We start from the raw sequence: 22080 nt of genomic DNA, 5'->3' as shown, positions 1-22080 counted from the left end.
ATAACAAACAGAGTAACATAATTTGGGGAATGCTTAAAATTAAGCAATCCCACTGGTTACTCACATGCTTAAAATTAAGTGTGTGTGCAAAGCCTGGCAGACAGTCCCACAGATTCAGATAAATACGCAAAGCTTCAGACAGGCAGATCCTTCTCTGCCAAGCCTTATCCTGCATCTTTCTAATGGAATCACTAATAGTTTACAACCAGGAGCTGAGGGTGTACCACCTTCCTCTGCCCACCCTGTGTGTGCCCTTGGTCAGCTCCCTCCCTGCGACACACCTGGCTGCAGGGCTGAGCCCTGAGCCCCAGCAGGGATAAGAGGGGATGGGGAAGCCTGGCACTAAGCAGGCTGTTTGAGTGGAGATCACAGGATGCTACCTCGAGGCACCAAGTCCCTTGGGTCTTGCAAGGACTAACCAGGGACAAAGTATTTTCCTTTCAGAGCCCACAATGGCATCAGCTGCTGCAGGGAGTCCTACACAGGGCACTGTAGCTGGAGAGAGAGAAACGTCTTTGATTTGAAACACACTTTTGCTGTGTATATTTATCTAATAGTTCTGAGTTATGCCAACAGAGCCAATTATTTGACATTCCCTTCCAAAGTTTGCCCAGGTTTTGTGAGGACAACTTTTTTTTTTTTTTTTTTTTTTAATCCTGTGAAACCTCAGATTTGCATATACTATTTGCATTCCTAGCCAGAAAAGAAGAAAGGGGATAACCGGCCAACTGCACGAAGCATGCACTGCAAAATGGTCTGTGCCATTTCACATCGACACTTGGACAGTCCAGAACAGGGATTAATTTCTTTGAAACTTTGACCCTTAGCAATCCCCTATGGATCTGGAAGTACAAACACTGTGGGAAAGAGAAGTTCTGCAAAGCACTTGCTCGTCCAAAATGACAACATACCTGTCGGAATAAGGCCCTCCTCTGACATCTTTCAAGATGAGCACTGCAGCCAACATGCACTTTTACCAAGAAATAGCTAGAAAAACCTACATTAAACAGTTTTACCAGCGTTCACCCATCCATCATTCTGTGGAACAAAACCTCTGGCAAAACTGCTGCAGCCCAAGACTTTGATGGATAGGGACTGGATGCCCTTCCAGGGAAATCAAAGAACTTCAGCTTAATTGTTTTAACTGCTAAAAGTGGCGGTTTTAACAATGATGCTTGTGAGATGCTACAGGAAAAATAGTTTTTGTTATAGTTAAGTTACAAGGTTTTAAAAACCCTTCTAGGCCTGTACATATACATTAAATAAAATTCAGGTCCACAGAATGCGAGGGTTAAGCTTCTGTCCCCTTCATATTAAAGTGTTAAATGTTTCCAGAGAGGCTGGAACTATGACTGGGCAGTGCATACTTAAAGCTAACTGGCAAAGAAGTGTTGCTTTAGGCTTAGAAGCGCTGTCTTTTCACTTCTGGGGCCTGGGTCTGTTCCAGCTTAATCCAACTACAAATTGTTGTCTTGAAAAGCCTGCAGCTTCTTTTCAATGCTTCCCACCCCTCTGCCTTGCAGAGTATAATTACCCAGCAATTAACATTCTTGTTTACCAGTGGTGATTTCTGAGTTGTGTCAGTACGTGTGTGTTTATGTAAGAGACAGAGCCTTTATTAAAAGCTACATGAACTGACCCAAAGCTCTTGGGAAGGATAAGACAAATTGGTGAAGAAAACTGAAAGATCTTAATGATCCAAAGGGGAGTTGAGTATTAAGACAAAACACAAAAATAAAATATCTAATTTGTTTTTGCTTCGTTTCTTTGAAAGACCTACCACAGAGTTGTTTCCCCTACCTGATGTAAATCATTGCTTCTGCAACATCCAGTCATTCAAAGGCTGTTGTGTTAGAATAGCTGCAGGATGATAAAGTACTCTGGAGATAAGTTTACAGAAAGAGAAATTAGACCTATCCTGCCAGAATAGTGACTCAGCCTAATGTGCTAGTTTATGGGCTGCCCTGGCCTTGAGAATCACGGTTCAAGGCTTGGCAGCGAGGTCCAGGTGAACATCGTGTCCTTCACGTGGAGCATCGAGTTTCTGGAGCTTTGGCTGCCTGGCACACATGCTCAGAGAGAGGTGCTACTGCACGCTCAATTACACGGTCTCACTGCCTGAAGCAGCAAACCCCATCTGCTGAGTTTCTGTGCAGCGAGGGGCATTCATTCAGTAGCAGAAAAGGCCCTTCAGAAATAAACGCAGACTTTAACGAGATGCAAGGTTTTCCAGGAGTGTTACGCTCCAGTCTGCAAGAGGACCTGAGAAAGCACAGGGCCACTGCCGGATGGGATGCAGTCTCTAACACATACCAAGCTTAAAAGAAGCGGGCTATCTGCATGAGTCTCTGCTCCAGAGACAACCAGGATAACGTGACGAGGGCGCTGGGATGAATCCCAGAGGAACTGACCAGTGGCTGCTGAGGAAGTCTGGCCGTAACCTCTCGTTGGGAACCAGTGAAACATTTGCACGTGCTGGTGAAAGGCCAGATGCTGTGGCACACAAAGCAGTTCTGTTGATGCTGGTGGCACACTTGCAAACCTGTGTTCCCACTGTGAGCACTGGTTCATCTATTTTCTGTCGTCTAAGACACTCAGATGTGCCCTCTGCTCATAGCTCAGCATCAGCTGCATGCTGGTATGGCCACTTCTCTGTCAGGAGGAGAAACAGATAGTGACAGAAGCAAATTCTCAAATGAACGAGTAGAAGGTGAAGAAGGAACATGTACTCTTTTCTGCTTTGCCACTTTATATCTGCCATTTATTGAAACTCCTCATATCACACTGCTTGTCTTTCAAATAACGAACTAAAAGGTTAATGAAACCATTTTAAGAACATGGTGATAATTTGCCTTCTGTAAGAGTTTCTAACTTCATTTCTCTTTTTCCTTTCTGTAGAATCTCAGTGACTGAGAGCCCAGTGCTCAATGATGACTGAAGAAAGAGGGATTGAATCCAGTAACGTATGAGTGAAGACAGCACACGTAGTACCTGGAATTAGTGTCAGCTCCACATAGCCCAGGTCCAGGTACCTGAGAAAGCATTCTGCAGCTCTCCCGTGGAGCTACATTACCCTCACTGCATTTTCAATAAGTAGTATAACGTTAAGCATGTGTAACAGTCTAAAAGAAATGCTGAGCTCTGACAACATCCCACTCTTGCAAGAAGAAAGTACCACTGATAAGAATGGAGTTAAAAGAGCAATGATGGAAGAACTTTTGCAGCTTGCTAGCCAGTTCAAAGGAGCTGTTTGATGCTTGTTTGCTGGCTTTGGCCGAATAAAAGCAACCTGGTATCAACCTGCATTCTTCCCACTAGCAGTTCCTCCCCTTTCTACAGTTGACTTTGCAAGCGTTGTTGCAAATGGAACATGTAAGGGTATTTATCAGAAGGACATTTCCTTTGCTTTACTCCTGCTGGATGTAGGGGCACACAGAAATTCATTCATATCTTCCAGTGCCTGGCATCCAGTAGCTATTTTGACTCTTTCCTCTAAAAAGATAGGCAACGTGCCTGTAAAATGTACTCAATGTAACCTCGCTGTAATAAACAGTGTGTCACCATCAGCTACCAGCAACTGCAGAGCACCGCAGTGACACTGCAGTGCTAGAAGGACATGAAAGTTAGTTTAGTTGCTTTATTTAAAAATCAATGCCAGCGGCAAAGCTACATTTAACAGCTACCTGTTCTTGCAGGTGGTCAGAGACTGCCCCAGACAGAGGTAACACAAGGTCCGTTTCACCTCCCCACCAGGCCCTGCTGCCTTTGGGATCTGATGCCTTCAGCATCTCCCACAAAGCTTCTCATGTTTTCCCTTAACTTCTTTCTTTCTGGAGGCCTAGGAACCCTTCTACTTCTGCCCCTACCTCTTCTGGAAAAGGAAATAATCAACTGGACTTCAGTGAACTGAAGAAGCAATTTCAGTAGAAAGTCAAAGAGAAACTTGTAATTGCTCTGAGGTCTTCATTCATGCTGTTTTTCCTGTTTTCCTTCTTTTTCTCCTTGCCCACCAGTAAGGACTATTTAAACTCACCTGAGCAAAGCTCTGTAAACCCTGGCGAGGCAGCAGTGGGACGGTAACTGCCCAACCCAGGCTCCTTCAGCTGGAGTCACAGCTCAAACCAGCAGGTGCTGAACCTCCCTCTGACGACAATTAATGCCAACACGGAGCTGGTGACCTGTTTTACAATCATAGAGGACATTATCAGTAACAGCACTTATTAAATTTTCAGTATTCAAGGGAGAAAACCAATTCTGATCATTTTAATGCGTGACAAAAAAAAAAAAAGGCAAAATGAGAGAAAGAAAAAGTAATCTGTTAAAGCCTGCTTCAACACCCTTTGCTCATATTAGATATGGCTCATTTGCAGGAACACTTCAAATGCTTAAACAGTCAGATTGTAAAGCCTTTTACAAAGTTTAAATCTTTCCAAATTTTTTTGTGATTTTGCTACAAGTTTAGAATTAAGCTGTGCTTTATGCTGACATCGAAGAGTTACTACAGATTTACAAGTCCACAAGAATTCCTTCATCCCTTATTAATTTTACTTGTCTTAAAGCACTACCAAAGCTGAGTTCTGGGTAATAACATGTTTATCAAGAGCTTAGTTTGGGATTTGAGGCATAAGATTATTTGTTTTCAGGCATGGAGGCATAAAGAAGGGTCTGAAGACAATACGTTGCTCCACTCAGTCAGGTCATAAGCTAAGGTAATGGACTTACTAATTCTGTGCTGCGGTTTACAGTGTAGAGGAATTTAGCTGTAAGGCATTCACTGAAATAACAACAACAAAAGACAAAAGACTTGCATTTTTACATATCTGAATGCGAGTCTGCATGTAGGAAAGCATTACCAAGCCAGGGAGTAGCAAACAAAAAATTTAAAACAGAAGAAGAAAAAAGCTCTAGATCTGTAGCAATATTTGGCAAGCAGAATTTGGCACTTTGGGATCAACATGCTTTTCTAGTTAAGAGTGCAAACTATACTATTTGTACCAGAGAAGGATGAATCTTCTGGATGCAGCTGGAGGGAGTAAGAATCTCTTGAGCAGCCATATGGGTTTTCAAGTCACTGTTGAAAAAGCTTTTATCCTGTAAACTTTTCTCCCCTCTCTCCCACCCCTGCCCCTAGTTAACAAATCTTCCCTGCTCTTCATTTAATCTTAACAGAAGGAAAAACACTGGTGCCCAGTAGAGCTAACACCTTGCCCAGTGGCTGTCACCAAGGTCACTTAGCCAGCTGCAGGGTGGCAGTGCATTTAAGATGCACCTGTCCCAAAAGCACAGGTTGCTATTACCTACACGAATGCAGAAACAGTACTGGTAGCAGAGCATCTTTCTCATGCAAAACCCATAAGCTCCTGCCTTCCGAAAGGTGGACAGGATCAGGATCGGATACATCCACAAAAACATCCCATGTTCCAATTCTTAAGTATCCCAAAATTGTGGTTTGGGGTTTTTGAGCTCAAGAGCGTTAAAGGTTGTAAAGAGCTCTTGCAGCTGGGGGTGGAAGATGGAACATGGGGAAATTACTGTGGTTTCGGGGCGTGGGGTGCAGGTGAATCCAACTACAAAGCAGGAAATTCAGCTGTGACTTAGTCATTATGAAACTATCGCAAATGCAGATGAGGGTACGCATAAGTTTTGTGGTGAAAGCACGAAACACCCCCAGAAACAAACCGGGGAGCCAGTCCAATCATATAAAGGAAAAAACTAACAAGAATTTAATAAAATAACAATCTCAGCAGTGAAACGTCTGAGGTGTTTCATAGCTGAACGTAATGCTAAAACCACCCTTCCACAGCCTCAAGAAAAACTGTGCACTACAGCAATGATGAGAACTTGATGTAGTGTATTTTCCAAAGCACAAAGAGCCAAGAATAATATAACATCACCAAGCAGACTTCAAAGCCCAGTTCCTCCACTCACTCTTTGCTCCTGTGCATCCCGCCGATGCCAAAGCACACACGGATCGGAGGGCTCTGCTCAGCAGCTGCTCACAATGTTTGACAGATTTCCCAAACTCTTACAGCACTCGTAAAAGAAGTTTCCAATAGAGGCAGCATTTTGACCGTAGCGTTTACAAGAACCAAAGATAAAAACAAAAAAGAGATTTGTTTATTGATTGACTGACTGAATTTGCACTTGGTTCCTGGAAAAATGCATCACTGTAATAGTGCAGAGTATTATCCTGGGGGATTGCAAATACTTACAGAACTACATGGGAAGACTTCTTGCTCTAGAAAGGAGTAAAGTCATCTTGGAAACCATCTATAGATAATCACACCAGGGGCTTGTTCATTCTGTCCCTGTGTTCCCTAACAAAAAAATTATGGGGGGGGGGGGAGGCATGGAAGACAGAGCCTGGCTATAGTTTTGGTTGTTGGTGGTTGTTTTGCCTGTTTTCATAGGGGTTTATAACTTGGCCATAATCTTGTGAGCTTTTGGTTGCATGCAGAAAGGATTGATGCCAGAAAGCACATTTGCTAAACAGAAGTTTACAGGAAAAAAAAAATAAAAATTAAAACCACTGATTAAAAAAAGTTAAGTGTTAGAAATAATAGAAGCCACATGAGGGGAAGAACTGGGTACTTGAAGGTATCCTGATGTTCTCCTCTCCACAGCTTTCACATCAGTTCTGCCATGGGCTTATTTTATTCATCAGCTTCCCTTGGCTGTAAAACAGAGAAAGTGATACTAATGCTACGAAACTCTTCTGTATTTAATAGGTTAGTGCTTTTAAAATAGCTTTAAATGTATAAGCCATATATATATATATATATATATATGCTCTGCTGAGGTGGTTTCATTTTTAAACACCATTAGTTTAATGTGTGAAAATTTATATTGACATTTTAGAAAAAACACACCACTGAAGGTATCAAACTTTGGAAAAATGACTAAAATCTTAGAGCATGAACCAATGTTACTAGGAACAAGCATCTGGCCTTTGTTATATCTCTAAAATCCTTTTTAAATCCTTTTTTTTTTTTTTTTTTTTTTGGTGGGGGGCGTGGAACAAACGGTGCTATCAAGCACAAGACAACATTTCTGCTGGTAGATACTGTTCTTCAATTTTACTTTCAACTCTGCCTTCCAAAGTGCAATCTGGAGATGATGCATGCTCTGCAAGGGTGGTCCCTAAGCTTTCCTGTCAAATCACATTAGATAGTCCAACATTAAAACCAGTTCATGTTGCCAAAATGCATATAGATCCATCAGCACGCTTGGACAAACAGCAGTCCATGGCCTGACAGGTACTCAAGCCCTAAAATACTTTCCATTCATATCAAGAGGACAAGAGAACAAGATCAGATCCAAATGAGATGCTTTTGCACATGCCTTGAAAACCACCGACCATGCTTTCCTACAACTTGGTCCACAAGAATACAGTACTTGGATGTCCTCAACTCGCTGACCGTGTTCTTTCCATAATAGATGTAATCTCTTCCGCTTAACCTCCAAATCTCAGAATGGCCACAACCTTGCTTTGGGTCTAGCAAATAACTCCAGCAGACCCCAGGGCTTTTCTAACCCTCGCCCTTTATGATCTTCCCTTTTCTCCCAGCAGTTTGGAGTTGATAACTTTTGGCTTGCTGTCAAACACCCCATGGATGTTAAAATTCTCTGTATTTCAAAAATTAACCTCTTCCACAGCACATTTTTCATCACTTTCCTTCACTGACTACTCGGTAGTTCTTTGTGTTTAGCTAAATAAAGATTTTACTTCCAATAGAAAATCCAGTAAGATTCAAGCCGTGGTGTACTCAGGAAACAACTTGCCTTAAAATTAGTTATCTACATGCACCCACTTTGAATTTTACATGCTTCACGCAGTGCTTTATAGCACAATAGTCTAACAATTAACTGCACCGCAGACTGCAATGGCTTGCGTAGAACAATGAGGATCTTTTAAAAACATGTTTTTAAAGTAGCTTTTCAGCTTCAAATTTAGGTTTTGCAATAAAAGACTTCTACAAAACATTATACCATTGGAAATGCTTTAAAGAAATAAATTGAATTTAGAAAGTTCATAGTTATTTTTGTGAAGGGAAATGTGGTAGAGAGTTTGGATTCGAGATCGCACGACATCATAAGTCTTGGAATACTTGGAATTCTTAAAAGACAGCAGAATTTCCAGAGGACTAAAAGAAAGCTGATGGTATGCCAGTTCTCTAAAAAGGATAAGTTGGACAGCCTGGCCAAATACAGCCTGGTCAGCTTCACTTCCCAGACAAGGAAGTATAGCGAAGGCAACAAGCACAGGGCTTCAACCTGTTCAACTCAATTAAAGAACATTTATACTTAATCCAAATCAACATGGGCTTACAGAAGATGACTCTGGCCAAACTTAAAAAATATATGTTTACTGTGAAACCAGAGAGATAAAAAGTCAACACCACACATATCAGGATTAAAATTAGCTAAATGACAACTCTTTGCATATAAACAGATGGTCAGAAATACACTTGCTTGCTGATAACCACAAAGAGATCTTGGCACCGTGTTAAAATATCGTATTGGTGACTAGGAAGAAACAAAAACAATATTCACCACGGATTGATGTAAAAAACATTATGAGAGCAGAAAATGGAAAGAGCTTGGTCACTGATAAAGAGCGATCTGGATCACTTGGTAGCCTGGCCAACAATATCAACTTCAGCCAAACTACAGCCAAAGGTAATGTCATATATTTTGTCTACAGCCATGCTTCAGGGGCTTTCATCTGCTACATCGTGGCTCCAAATCCTGTGCAGGGCTCAGTGGATAAACAGTGCAACAAGAACTCTGAAATGCAATGGCACGGCTAAAACCAGAACACATCCAATATAGAAAATGTGGCGACATCAACCTATGGTATGACACCTGTGCAGGTGCCTCCAGCACCACCACACGGTTGGCACCTACACGTTCTGACTTATGCTTTCTGACTTTGGTTCAGGACTATTAAAGATGCTTTGGGGACAGGTGTTTAGGAAGTTAAACCAGTGTAGCTCCTAAGTGGAGGATTCAGAGCTAACTTTGTAAGTACCTAAATGAAGAGATCGAAGAGCAGAAGCATTTCAGTCTGAGACAAGGACACTTGCAACTCCACTGGGTAGAAAGTCCACAAACAGGGACCAGGAGTTAAGCAGCAAATTCAGACACTCTGGTAACCAACTGTTGGAATAACTGAAGATACACTATGTTTAATCAGTGGAACTGTAAGATTGGGAATCTTCTAGTTCAATTCGAAGAATTAATTTCCGTGGTCATTCTGCACAAGCACAGTAGCCTACTTTTAACTACAATCTTTATGATCTATAGGTCACTGGGACATAGCACCTTCTCTAGACTAACACATGGGAGAAATGCACGATCTGGCCACTACAGAGAAGCAGGGTACACAAAACATAAGCATCAAGGTTAGCATGGTTATATTTTATGTATTAATATGTAGCCAGGGTTGTGCCACACTGTGTCTGTGCAGCACACTTCTGTACCATTCGGGCATCTCAGACAGGAGGATCCAAGGGAGCTCAGTCAGAGTTATTTTTGTTGTTAACATTTGAGCAAAATATAATCTGGCATTAGCTTCAAGTTAAAAAAAAAAAAAAGCAAAAAAAAAAACAACAAAAAACACAAAAAACTTGATTTAAATATTCATATTCTAATAATACAAAAGGTTTTATTACTAACACATGCAAAGAAAATATTTTAATGTGAGGTTTATATGAATATCACATGCTTTTATAAACAGTGATATAAGTTCATATTTGTATTCATTCTTGTCTGTTGAATAAATCTTCTGTGATCTTTCTGGGATGCAGACTATTCAAAATAATTTTTTAAAAAGTTCCTTGTTACCTAACAGCTTTGAGTAGGTCTGAGGGCACATGATGCAGAACATGGACTTTATAAAGTTTTATGAAGGATCAAAAGAAGAGAGGAAATCAGCCAGCATCAGACAAGCATACATGTAATAACAAATAACAAGGATACAACTTCTGTGACCAACACTAACTCAAGAGCTTGGATGTTGGACATCTAGTCTGAGTGCCCAGCAGAGATGGAGTGAGGACCCTACGTTGGAATTTCCTGGCTGTCGTCAATTCTGTCACAACCATAACGTGTTTCAACATGTTTTCAGCTTTTAAAATTTTCCCTTCTCTTTAATATAGTCTAAACTAGACACAAGTGGAAAAAATGTAACATTTCCACTCAACACTGATGCCTTTGACATCTGCTTCCAAGTGTTATTCATCACCACACTGTGTAACAATCTGCAAGTAAGTACAACATACCTTTTGGAAAAAGTGAGTCTCTGTGATTGCTTCTCATAACAAAGCCTGCCCTTTCCCCCAGTAATTAAAGCTTTATGGATGCTTATAAAAGAAAAACACAACAGCCCACCTAACAAGCAGTAGCATTTGCATTGTTTCTTTTGAGGGTCAAACAGCCCACACATCATGGATGGCCAAAGGGACGTTCCCATACATCCAACACAATCATACTCCTTTTTGCCATGCATACATACATATATATGTATGTTTTTATCTAGTCTTAGCCCACCATGGCATAGTTTTATGCTTACGACAAATTTTGAGTAAAGACCAAGGAAAGCACTGGTTTAAGGGACAGTTGATTGGATCCCTGAAGATATTGTTTATTCCACTGTTTTATTCCACAAAATATTGTTAAGTCAACTGGGGTCCTCCAGGGCAAAAGATGGATAGTGCTAAGACCTACTACTCCACTGAGCTGGCAACTCAGGGAGCTATTTAATACTAAATATTATATTAGAATGTTTTAAACTTGTTTTATACAGTATAACTCCAAAGCATATAAGGCAAGTAAACATTAAGCTCATTAAGTAACATTTTGTATTTTTGTATTGGATATTAAGCACTGGGGATGTAAGCTAGGTGCATTTTATCATTATTATTAAGAGTGTATTATTTTGCCCAAAACACGAAACATGCCTGTTTTCCATCTGATTTCAGAAAATCTTAACTGCTCCTCCAGAGTTTTGACGTAGACAACATCTGAACTGCTTTGTCCTAAAACTCATCAACAACCAGACCTGGGTGGCAAGTACTTGGTGGTGGGGAGACGCGTATGAATCATGCCTGTTTTTTCCTTACTCCTAAGAGCCAGCAAGGCTCCCCAGTTGCAAATAAAACATTCTCCTTTGCCACCAGAATGTTACCTTCTTCCTGGGTCACATCTTTTCCAGCTCAGCTCATGGGTGGTTTCTTGTGTCATGCATGGAAGCATCACCCCTAGGTTGCAGTGACTCAATTATTTTGTGAAAATATTGTATGGAGCACATATTTTAGGACCACCATCGTTTTCTTCTCCACCCATCCCTTATTTTCTGTGATCGTTCAACCCCACCTATCTTATTTTGCTTATTTGTGTCTTTCTTCCTTACTCGTCAGCTTTTGCCATCTTATTGATTTCCTATTTGCCTTTTTTTTTTTTTTTCCTTCTCCTTTCTCTTTCTGGCTTTGCTCCTCTTTTCTACAGCTGTGCTAACCGTGAGAAGAATGTTTGCATCACTGAGCAGCAAGAGGAGAGGACGAGATGGATTGGTCTTATGTGTTCCAGTCCAGCAAAGCTGGGGAATGATGATGAAGAAATGTAATGGAAATAGTCAATAAGGAATAGGTACAAGGGGTTGAAATCACAGAATGGTTTAGGTAGGAAGGGACTTAAAAAAATCATCTAGTTCCAATCCCCCTGCCATGGGCAGGGACACCTCCCACTACGCCAGGTTGCTCAAAGCCCCACCCAATGCAGCCTTAAACACTTCAAAGGAAGGGACATCCATAACTAAGTGGTTATGACCCCTTGTACATTAAGAAAATGTACTCTAAAAGAAAGAAAGTTACATACCACTAGCTGGAATTCTTTTAAGAGGTGTGATCTCGGTGTACGTGCATGCTTTTGCTGCAAATACACCCAATTACTCAAGGCTGGATGAGTTTTCACCCTATCATTACTTGCAGGGTATGCTTTTATCGCCAAGGTCATGTTCAGTTGCAATGCCATCTCTTGATGCCATTTCAGCACCCTGCTTTCTGCAATCCTAGAGCTACAAATTCTCAAAAGGATATTGAAGAGTAAGAGGAAGGAAAGAAGCTCATATAAACACAGAAATATCTTAAAGATCCTCTTTGTGTTCTGCCTAGGAGCAACTGTCCATCTGTACATTTTCGTGGTTAGCTCCAAATGACAGTGCCCTAACAAAGAGCTATCTGGAAACAGACCGCGGAATCCTTCAAGCTTCACATCAGTGAAGGGGAGTGACTGACCACAACAGGATGTCCGTGTCTATTGACTGTGGCTTTGTGAAGTCCCTTCTCTCAGTTTTCTCACCTGTAAAACATAGCTAACGGTAGCTAACTTCCTTGCAGGGCTTCTGGGCAACACAGATCCTATACAAAGTCTGAAGAATGTTCAACTAATGTAACAATGCAGGTGGCTCTTAACAGTGCCACTGGCACTAGTGGTTACCTGTGTCAATCCAGAAAATTGTTAATATCATTTATTAGAAATTTAAAAAAATAATCGAGAACAACAAATATCAAGTGCGTGCTTTGAACCTGTGATACCTAACACTGTCTTTTCATCCAAAGAAACCTGGGTTAAACTTGGTCACAAATGAAATGATCCAGAAAGATGATCTGGAACAGACACCCAAAAGCTGGTGTCCAGAATCTGAAACTATAATGGAAGGAACAATGAGAAGGCCATTAATGCTCCTGCCTTATACAATGCAATTAAGCAGAATGGAAAGTTATCCAAAAGCATGCTATAAGTCTAGAAGATAATACCCTTTTTCTTCCAACTATTTTTACTTCTAAGCATCTTTTATTCCAAAGGCAGACGTGAAAAAGAGTACTTGATTTTGACTCTTTTTATCTACCCATTCACTTTTAGGTAAGGCCACATTAGATATATGAGTGGACCTGTTCTTATCAGCTCCAGCTTCTCTCTGTGGTGAGTAGCAGTAACAATTCAGAGTTTTTATGTTTTATCTAGATAAATTTTAAACATTTACAATCTAGGCAGCTGGAAGTGGCTACTGCAGGTACTGCAGTAGGAAGGAGGCGCATATAGCTAACTATTCTTTTTGAAATCTCTTATAATATTTTCCACATGAAGTGAATTGTTTAATGCAGGCAATTAAAAGATGATTCATATAAGAGACTTGACTCTGCACAATTATTTTCTCCTTTCAAGATTGTATTTGTTTGCATCTTAGTTCCAAGCATCATAATGGGGTAAATGACAGGAAAATTGCACTAAGGTTACAGCAGTGATGTTTGTCATTGATTTTTACTTTTTGCAGAGAATTTGATTCAGCTCATTACACGAAGCCTCTGGCTTCACGTGGTTGACACTGAAACCAGAAAACTGTGACTGTGGATCTCATCTGTCACATATAGCACACTGGAAAAAGAATGTAGTTCTGGGTAAGGATTTTTACTTTACTTTTTTGAATACAGAGCATCAGAAACAAGGGATGGCAATTACCACTAGTAATTAAGTAGATCTCAACTTGCTGATTTGTACAGCAGTAAAATGAATTTGGACAATTTCTGTGACTAGTCATAAGTCAAAAAACGAAGTCTGTGAACAGCTAGCTGCTATGATTTCTCATTGGTCTTGTATAGGACACTCATGCATTGTGCTGCCAAGATCTTAATATAGATCCTAGCCAAGGTCTACAGAAATCCAAAAAGTTATGCTCCATGTCACTCTTTTGAAAGAATCTGGGCTCTGACCTGGGGTGCAAATTAACTTCAGCATACTCTTACAAAGTGTTGACACAGAGACATTACTTAATTCTTGTACAGCAAGGGTGACTTGTATGGATCATTTAGGACTGTCAAAACAGACTGTTCTGTGACTAAGGACTTGCTCTAGATGAGCTCAGCTTGCAGTATCAAATTCATGTGGAAGAAACCACGAGCCTATTGCTCATACCTTTGGGGAACAGGTCAATTTAAAATCTTTTAACACAAAAATACTGTTCTTTTCAGGAAAAAAAAATCATTGAAATATTACAAAAAAGAAAAAGAAGGAAAAGAAAAGAGAGGGCGTTGTAACAGAATCATTTTACTTGCAGTCTATAGTAATCACACTGGCCAAACAAAAAGAACAATCTAGCTATGCCAGTGCTCATTTCAGTGATTTATTTTCCTTTGCATCAGTTTTGAGATTAAGCATACCCAGTCTTCACCCAGGAATAATGACCCCCCCCCCCCACCGGTAAATCCAGGTATACTCCTGGATTGTCCTAATGCCATTGCAAAAGCTACCAACAACACCGTGACTAAATTCAGAACAAGATGTAGGGAATTAAGAGCAAATATTAGAGACAGCACTGAACTTTTTACACTTGTTAAGGAGCAGAAAAAGGATCTTTGTTTACAGTTTGCCTAAGAGAGAAAACAGCTGTTAAGAAATGGCTGAAGATGTATAAATGTCTTACAGAAGGCACTACTGCCCGTGCTCCCTGTCGCTGTTCAGTGCTCAGCAGCAGAAACCACATGGAGGGAGCTGTTCTCTGCTCCCATAGCAAGCACGCGATGCTCCCACTAATGGGTTCCAGGCAAAAATACATGAGTAAGGGCTCATGTAGAAGTATGGATAGAATATTTTTGCGTGAAGAGCTTACCAGATTTAAGCACAAGAAAGAAGGTGCTTGGCAAAGTGACGGCACAGAGAACTGACAGGGAATTGGCATGTTTTCTTAACTGAGTATCAGCAAAAATGTCTCACCTTTCTGGTGAAAAGGAGAAAAGATGCAGTCTCTAACAGTGTTGTGTGTGTAAGCAGCCCCTTTTGCATTTTATCACCCTCTCAGTGGGATCCAGTGGTAACAGCCATGTGGGAACAAATCCATCAGTCCAATTACAACCTCCCTTAAGCTGGTCTCCGTCCTGCCAGTCCTCAAAGCTGGAGCACACTACAAAATTAATGCCTGGAACAAAGCACAAATGATATGGCAGGCCACATACAAAACACACTTGAAATATCAAGTCACTGTCATGACTCTCTGATAAAAAAAAAAAAAAAGTAATTGCATTGATATTTACAGTGGCATTTTATTTCTAGCACAGTTATTCCTTTAAAGGAAATTCCTTTTTTTCAAAGCGTAAAACTCAGCTATAAACAAACTACATACTTAAATTGCAGTTGAGGAATCACATGCTATCTATTAATAACAATAGTTAGTTTATTTTTGCTATGAGAAAAATAATTCTTACTTTTTTTTTTTTTTTTTGCGTTGTTTTCTCCCCACCTTTTCTTTGGGCTATTTTTGTTTCCTAAAGAAAAATCACTAAATCACTTGCAACCTGCTTTTACCTCCATAAACATGCCTAAAAACCACATAAAACCCAACAGCATTTTCCTTCAGAAAAGAACAGCAACCCACTTAAGCTGCACATTCTACTTGCACTGAAAATAATCTGTGTGTGATAGAAAAAAGACTAATTACAAAAACATTAATTCACAGCTTCCATGTATTCATAGCAAACTCTACTGCTGGGACAGAGGCACATGGTGGTAGGAAACACCACCACCACAAGTTCATAGCTACCTCACTTTGGATACATCTCACAGACCAGATCATGAGTACTTTCTGCGTCAATGCAAGGTAACAGAGATCAATGAGAAATTGAGAATTCTGAGCTTTTAAGGGTTACTTTATTATTATTATTATTATTATTATCACAAATTCTTAGCACAATCTCTCTTACCTTCTCTCCACCTTTTCAAGTGCTCTGTCAGTTCTTCCTACAGGTTGCAGTCAAATCAAGAACTGCAGTTTGAGCTTCTATCATCCAGGCCCACACAAGTCCCACACATGTTGCGTGTTGCTTCCAAAAGCCACATTCACCTGCTCTTTGCTCTGGTCGCTAACTCCTCACTGCTGTTCCCCTCCCTTCCCTTGCATCTTCTCCTATTGTACCTGCCTCTGATCTGGGTCTCAGAGCAAATTAGCTCACCCCTGATACGCCAATACTGATTGCAACACCTGCAACATTCAGAAGTAACATTAAGCCAGACAGCTGGCTGGAAGTCATCCTCAGCCTCCAGCAGGCCAGAAGAGCTGCTCAGCTACTCATTCTCCAGCCTGAATCCTCTTTTCACTCTTGAATATAACACCAAAAAGGACCAAACCTGAACTTTAGGTTGTCCCCAAAGGCCCCAAAACACGTAGGTCTCCATAGGCCACGACCAAAGCAAGTGCCCATATTTCATGCAGCTAATGGTAATTCTGCTACCGTCTTACTTGTGGTTCCCAAATGGCACTCCATGAACCACATGCGCATCACCAAAAGACTGTAGGGTGTTCGTGAACTATGACACCAAGGACTGAGCTGCTTTGCTTTTGAAAAGATGTGAAATTAAGAACAGGAGAAATACTGTCTAGTTTGACCATCTGAACTATTTCCAAGAACAGTTTTCTTTTTGTTTTAAATGGAAGACAAAGATAAAAAGAAAAAAAAAAAAGTTTTGAAATGCAACTGCATTCACTGTTCCTTTGCCTAGCTACATAGTATAAGCATTACTTTATTTCTGACCCCTTCCCCTGGAGTGGACACAGCAACATCCTGAGATGGAAAAAGTGAAAGCCAAGCACGTCCTTTCAGCTGTACCTATCCGCTGCTGCTAGATACCAAAAATCCTCTGTTGAGAGAGAGAGGTGAAGCAGAGGTTCTGTTTGGCATGGCACTAAAGGGATAAACAAAAGGCAAAACATCCCAAAGTGCAGCTGAACAGCTCTTTTAAACTCATGGTGTAGCCATTTAATCAGAAAACAGCTGGGATGGAAAATCTGATATTTCTTGGCAGTCTGTGTAACATTTTCTTCTCACTGGTGAAAAGTATGATCCCAAGGGTTTACAATTAGGCAACAATTAATCAGGCATACAAGCACCTCAGCAAATGACACAAAGCTTCAACATGTCTGAACATTCCTTCACTTCTTTCTGCTTTATCCAAAATACACTGTGAAAATCGAACTCCAAAGCTCCCGCCTGAGAGCCTGCCAGGTGAGGTGAGGAAGTTCATAGCACTGGTCAACAACAACATTGAAACGTGAGCAATTCTGCTCTGCAGCTAAACCAGAAGGGGAAGATCCATGCACATGCTATGGCTTAGCAAGGTTTTGCAGCTTGAAGGAAGATATTAAATGAAAATGTACAATGAGAGGTGGTCCAGTAACTGACTCCAGAGTCAGCTGAGGATTCTTACTTCAAGCTTCAGTTTGGTGTCCCACGAAGTGGGAGTTACCTGCACAGCCTGGAGCTGGACCTGTCCAGAGATCAGAAGGGCCCAGAGCTGGATTTATAGTTACAGTACACTGCATTGTGCTTGTGTCATGAGATGAAGTTCAAAAGCCAAATGGCAGCAGTGGCTTTTCTACATCTGTCTGTTCCATGTCATTTTCAGTGCTTTCTCAGCACTCAAAAGACCACCATGATGCTAATTGTTGACATATCCTCCACTCCAGCAGCCCAAATTAGAGGAATATTTTCTTTTAAGATGGCATCAGTGAAAAAATATACCTATCAAATGAGCCCCATCGTACAGAAGCAGACGTATAGACCACAACTGCCATTGAAGACAATAGCAAAAGATGAAAAAATGAAACACTGTCATTCAACTTAAAGGATAAACTTTGCTTGGGATGACAAAATATTCAAAATAAAACCCTATTGCCTTTGTCAGCATAGTATCTTCATTCCACTTGGAGCTGTATCAGTTTGAACTTTTTTTTTTTGTAACTTTGTCTTTTCTACTTTTTCTTAAAATACTTTGATTTTTTTATATGATAGATCCACAAGAGAGAAAATGAGAGTGCAGACAGGATTAAAACCTCCATAGCTGTACTGTACAGTTTATTTCCATTACCTTAAACTTCCGTTAATCTGCAGTAGAAATGACCAGGCACAGGTGGAAATGGGCAGGGTGATAGCCAGGGAGGTGGCCTTGTGTTAGGCAGCTTTCAAGTACAAAGCTGAAGAGAAGGCTTTGAAGATTTTTATTCCCCTTCTTTATTTAGCAGTTGCTGTTTCTAACCATTAAATGGCTTTTGCCTCTTCTCAGAAGTTCTGGTGATTTCTCCTAGTGACAGGCAGTTGGCCTATGAATTGTCTATGATTTTGGTTCTTTCTTTTAGGTGATGAGGACATGTAGCCTGAAATTAATTAGTTTCCCTCTTGAGTCCTTAGGAGATCTGAAATCACAGAAAGACAGATAATGCTTTGGATTTCAGACTTCGCAAGGAAATTCTGTGTTGGCATTTACAGCCCAAGAGAAGCAGCTGGGAAACAGAACAGTGACAGAGACTGCTTGCTCTGGTGATTGGTATTTTCCAGCTCCAATGGAGCCTGAAAACAGCCTCTTAAATTAGTTGGCACCCAGATAATATGTTTTCAAATTTCTCTACCTTGCTGGCAATTTATCATTAAAATATTTACAGCTACAGACCATCATCTACAACATTCATGTCTCTTAATTATCACCTGAGATGCTGGTGTGCTCTCACTCCTTCACTGACAGCGATAACAAAAGAGAACGTGGTCAGCAATGCTGTCCCCATTACGTGCTAAAGCCAGGGCAAAGATAGGAGGAAGACATCCTTTTAAGAGCTGTGACGACAAAAAGAAACATTTAATGAAGAAACTTTTGGATCATGTTCACATAATAAGTACCCTTTAACAGTGCAGTGGAAAACACTGTTGGAGGCAGAGGTACCCACTGTAAAGTTCTGCACCTACAGAAGGAAAAGATTTAGGAAAAATCTTTCTTAGGTAGGGTTTCTTATAATGCCTTGATAACCCCCCTCCCAACACTAATAAACACCCACACCATCGTGCTAGTACTGCCTTTAGCCAGAAGGTGCATGTTTAACATACAAAAGGTTTCCACGGACTGTACTGGAAACAACCAACATAGAATTTTTAAAGAAAACGCCTTCACCTCTATCTAAGGCAGGATAAGAAGAGCTTTGCTAAAACTAAAACTGTGTGTCAAGAGATGCAGAACTTCTAGTTCCACCTGGTCAAACCCCAGCTGCTTAGCATTGCTGAAATGTTAAGGCAGCACATAAAGTTCCTTTGCAGTTACCGTGAGTGAGTGCGAACTGGCAATAACCACATCCCCAAACAAGTCAATGACTAATTTGCCTGGTGTCAGAATGGTGTTTTTCTACCAAGCATTTCATTCCAACACTCACAAACTGCTATGGTGCCACTGAAACAGAGCCACTTCTGTGGCAGACAGTGGCAACTGAAAACACATCATACAACGTTTGAGGGAAACAACTTTTTGGCAGAGATAACGTTGTGAAAGCTCCACTTCTGTGAGAATCGCTTTGTGACCTTTCAACTGCACTTCAAGTACATGCAAGTATTTTCAATTAATGTACTTTCGACAACATACAGCAGAGGCAAGACCTCAAAATTATATTTTAAGTTTTCTTCTTACCTGCTCATCCCAACAACCCAGTCTTTCCTTAGAATTAACCAAATACTGGGTTTGTACTTCATCTTCTCTGACTCATTGTTAAGACCAGCTTTGTTACACAAAGGTGAGAAAAAAAGTATTTGCTAAACTCATGTTTAACTGGGAAGAGTATTTGACCCAGAGAGAGGTGGAAAAACCAATGCTGCTCCTGGTTCATTGATGTGAATATACACAGCAGGAGCACTGAAACAGTTGTGAACAGTAATTTACCTCTCGTCATTTTGGTCCAAGCTCTGACATAAGTGAATAGAAAATGCACACTCAAGTGTATACATAAATGAAATATAATCTTGCCAGTTGAAAATTAATCAAACTACATAGTTATTCTATACTCTGAATCTGGAAAGAGAAGCAAACAGTAAATTGGCTGAAAAATCTATCTTCAAAGGAAAGGAGGAGGGAGGGTCAGGATAACAAAATTAAGTATTTTGACTTTTTATTGTTGAAGATATTTATGCTTTGAGCTTGCCATAAAAAGGATTAGGTCATTTAAGAATACAGCAAAATTTATTGCAAGTTTATCATGAAACAATTTGAGGTGACCAAGAATTCTTCAATTCTGTCACCACAATGACTAGTCCGTCATTCCACCCACTGCACTCAGGGGAGGCAAATCTGGTTATCAAGGAGCACATCTGGGGCTAACACTCAACAAGGAATCCTCTCTAGCTAGAAAAGAACTGCCAACAAAGCCTTCTAGAAAATATGGAAAAGGGGAATTAATATTCACCCAGGAAAAAAAATAATCTTAAGGTCTTTATAATGCACATTCTGTTGGAACGAGTAACATTGAATAATTACCTCTACTCAGTCACAGAAAAAAAGCAAAAACAAATATCAAACGGACTCCAGGAAACAAGAGCTGTTTTCCACACGATGTGCAGCCTGAGCACAATACCAACACACTTCTTTGTAGAGCTGCTTAACACTTTGCTGAAGGGCTGTGGCTTCTCTCTCTGAGCTATTGTCTCTTCCTGCTCAAACACGTGGACTCTATGGTGATTAGGTCTGGACAGGATAGCAAATTATTTTTGAACGTGTTACTTTGGGGAATCTGGTATCTGTTGATGATATCAAATATAAGCAACATTTAAAGCCATTACAATGTCCCTGTTGGAACTGCAGTGTTATCCAGTTTCACCAACTTGCCAAGAAATGCTATTAAAAATTGGCAGCAGCAGTGCAGAAGCACTACAGTGCCATGCCTTGTGCTCATGACAGTTCTAAAACACAACGGGCCTCCTCCTGACCTTGTTTATGCTGATGGAAATCCAGCAACATCAGTGGAACTCCTCTTGGTTGGCACCCATCTAAACAAGTCAAAACAGGCTTTACTTTGGACCAAAAAAAATGCTTCAAGCTACTGTACCACCACCTGGGATGGGATCACCCTTTCTGTTTTGTTGATTACTTGAAAGAATTGTTGGGACTGGAAAGCTCAAGTCTTCTAATATAAACTGGGGTGCTACCAGAAGTCTTGTATCGTATTTCATGAAATCAAATGTATTTCTAAGTTTGATAAGGCACAGGCTCAGGCTGAAGCAGACACTCAAAGACCTGACAACGATAGGAAGAACTTTCCAATGCGGTTCCTGACAATCAAGCTGCGGTCAAGGATTTTACCAAGAGCCTGCATATAAGCTAATGGCAACATTAAACAGCTATGGAGCAGATATTTGAGTCTAAAAACCCAAAGAGAAAAAAATTAAAAAATAAAAATATATCTAAACATATTTTCTAATCAGTTCAAGATTTAAATACAGATATACTAGACTAGGAATTATAAGTTGTGAGCCAAAAGGTGCGTTTTTATAGCCATTATCAAGAAGTACTCAACATAAATCAAGGTATGGCTACTCATTTGTGGGAAATAATTCCTGAGAAGAAAGGCATAAGACTTACAAAGTCGTAAGTTGACATAGTAAACCCACAAAATTAAAAGAACACAGATGATAACAAGGGATAGGCAGATTCAGCTCAAAAGACTGAAAATGTAACTATAAACCACCTGGCATATTGCACCTGGCATATTGTAGATGCAGTCAGAAGTGGTAAGAAAAAAAAAAAAAAGGCTGAATTTGTAAGAGATAAAAATCTCAGCATTAAAAATAAAATAAATGCAAAAACACACTTGAAAGTTGTTAATTTGAATGCAAAAACATATTCCGGACTGTATAATATCCACCTGGTGGTTTGCTTGTATGCTGGGAGTTTAGTGAAAAAATAATTAATTCATGGCAAAAATATCTGCACATTTTACTGGTTTCCGATTTTATATAACACTACTATTATACTAGGTAGATTTCATTAACATTGAAAAAGTTGGAAATCTACAAGTAATAAAATTTGTTTCTGGTGGTGAATTTCCCTGCTGTCCCTCCCAGGAGTGAAATGTTTCTAGTTATTTGTCAAATGGTAAATAACATTTCCTATAAATGTATACATATATTTACATACAAATGCTAGACATCACTTTGCCAAGTATTACATAAATAATTTTACAGCATCTTACAAATAGTTTTATTCCTTCATGACGAAGAAGTTGAT

General features: G+C 40.2%; 1 protein-coding gene across 2 annotated transcripts in view; it reads right to left on the bottom strand.

Annotated features, from left to right (window-relative positions):
- The window catches only part of ZDHHC15 (zDHHC palmitoyltransferase 15), a 65661-nt gene extending 49728 nt beyond the window's left edge, over positions 1-15933 (bottom strand). Inside the window, exons 1-4 of one of the 2 annotated variants that reach the window (XM_038184184.2) lie at positions 15756-15933; positions 14773-14974; positions 4034-4178; positions 420-495 (exon numbers count right to left, since the gene is read on the bottom strand). In XM_038184184.2, coding sequence (XP_038040112.1) covers positions 420-459 — 40 coding nt within the window. In that variant the 5' untranslated portion in view covers positions 460-495; positions 4034-4178; positions 14773-14974; positions 15756-15933. Of the gene's footprint in view, positions 1-419; positions 496-4033; positions 4179-14772; positions 14975-15755 lie in introns of those variants that run through there. The other variant, XM_072042941.1, reaches the window with a different exon arrangement.
- Between the last annotated feature and the right edge of the window lie 6147 nt (positions 15934-22080).

Source organism: Anas platyrhynchos, chromosome 10 (assembly GCF_047663525.1).
Source record: "Anas platyrhynchos isolate ZD024472 breed Pekin duck chromosome 10, IASCAAS_PekinDuck_T2T, whole genome shotgun sequence".
Lineage (NCBI taxonomy): Eukaryota > Metazoa > Chordata > Aves > Anseriformes > Anatidae > Anas > Anas platyrhynchos.
Note: the sequence above shows the minus strand (reverse complement) of the source record. Positions and strands in the feature narration are given on the sequence as shown.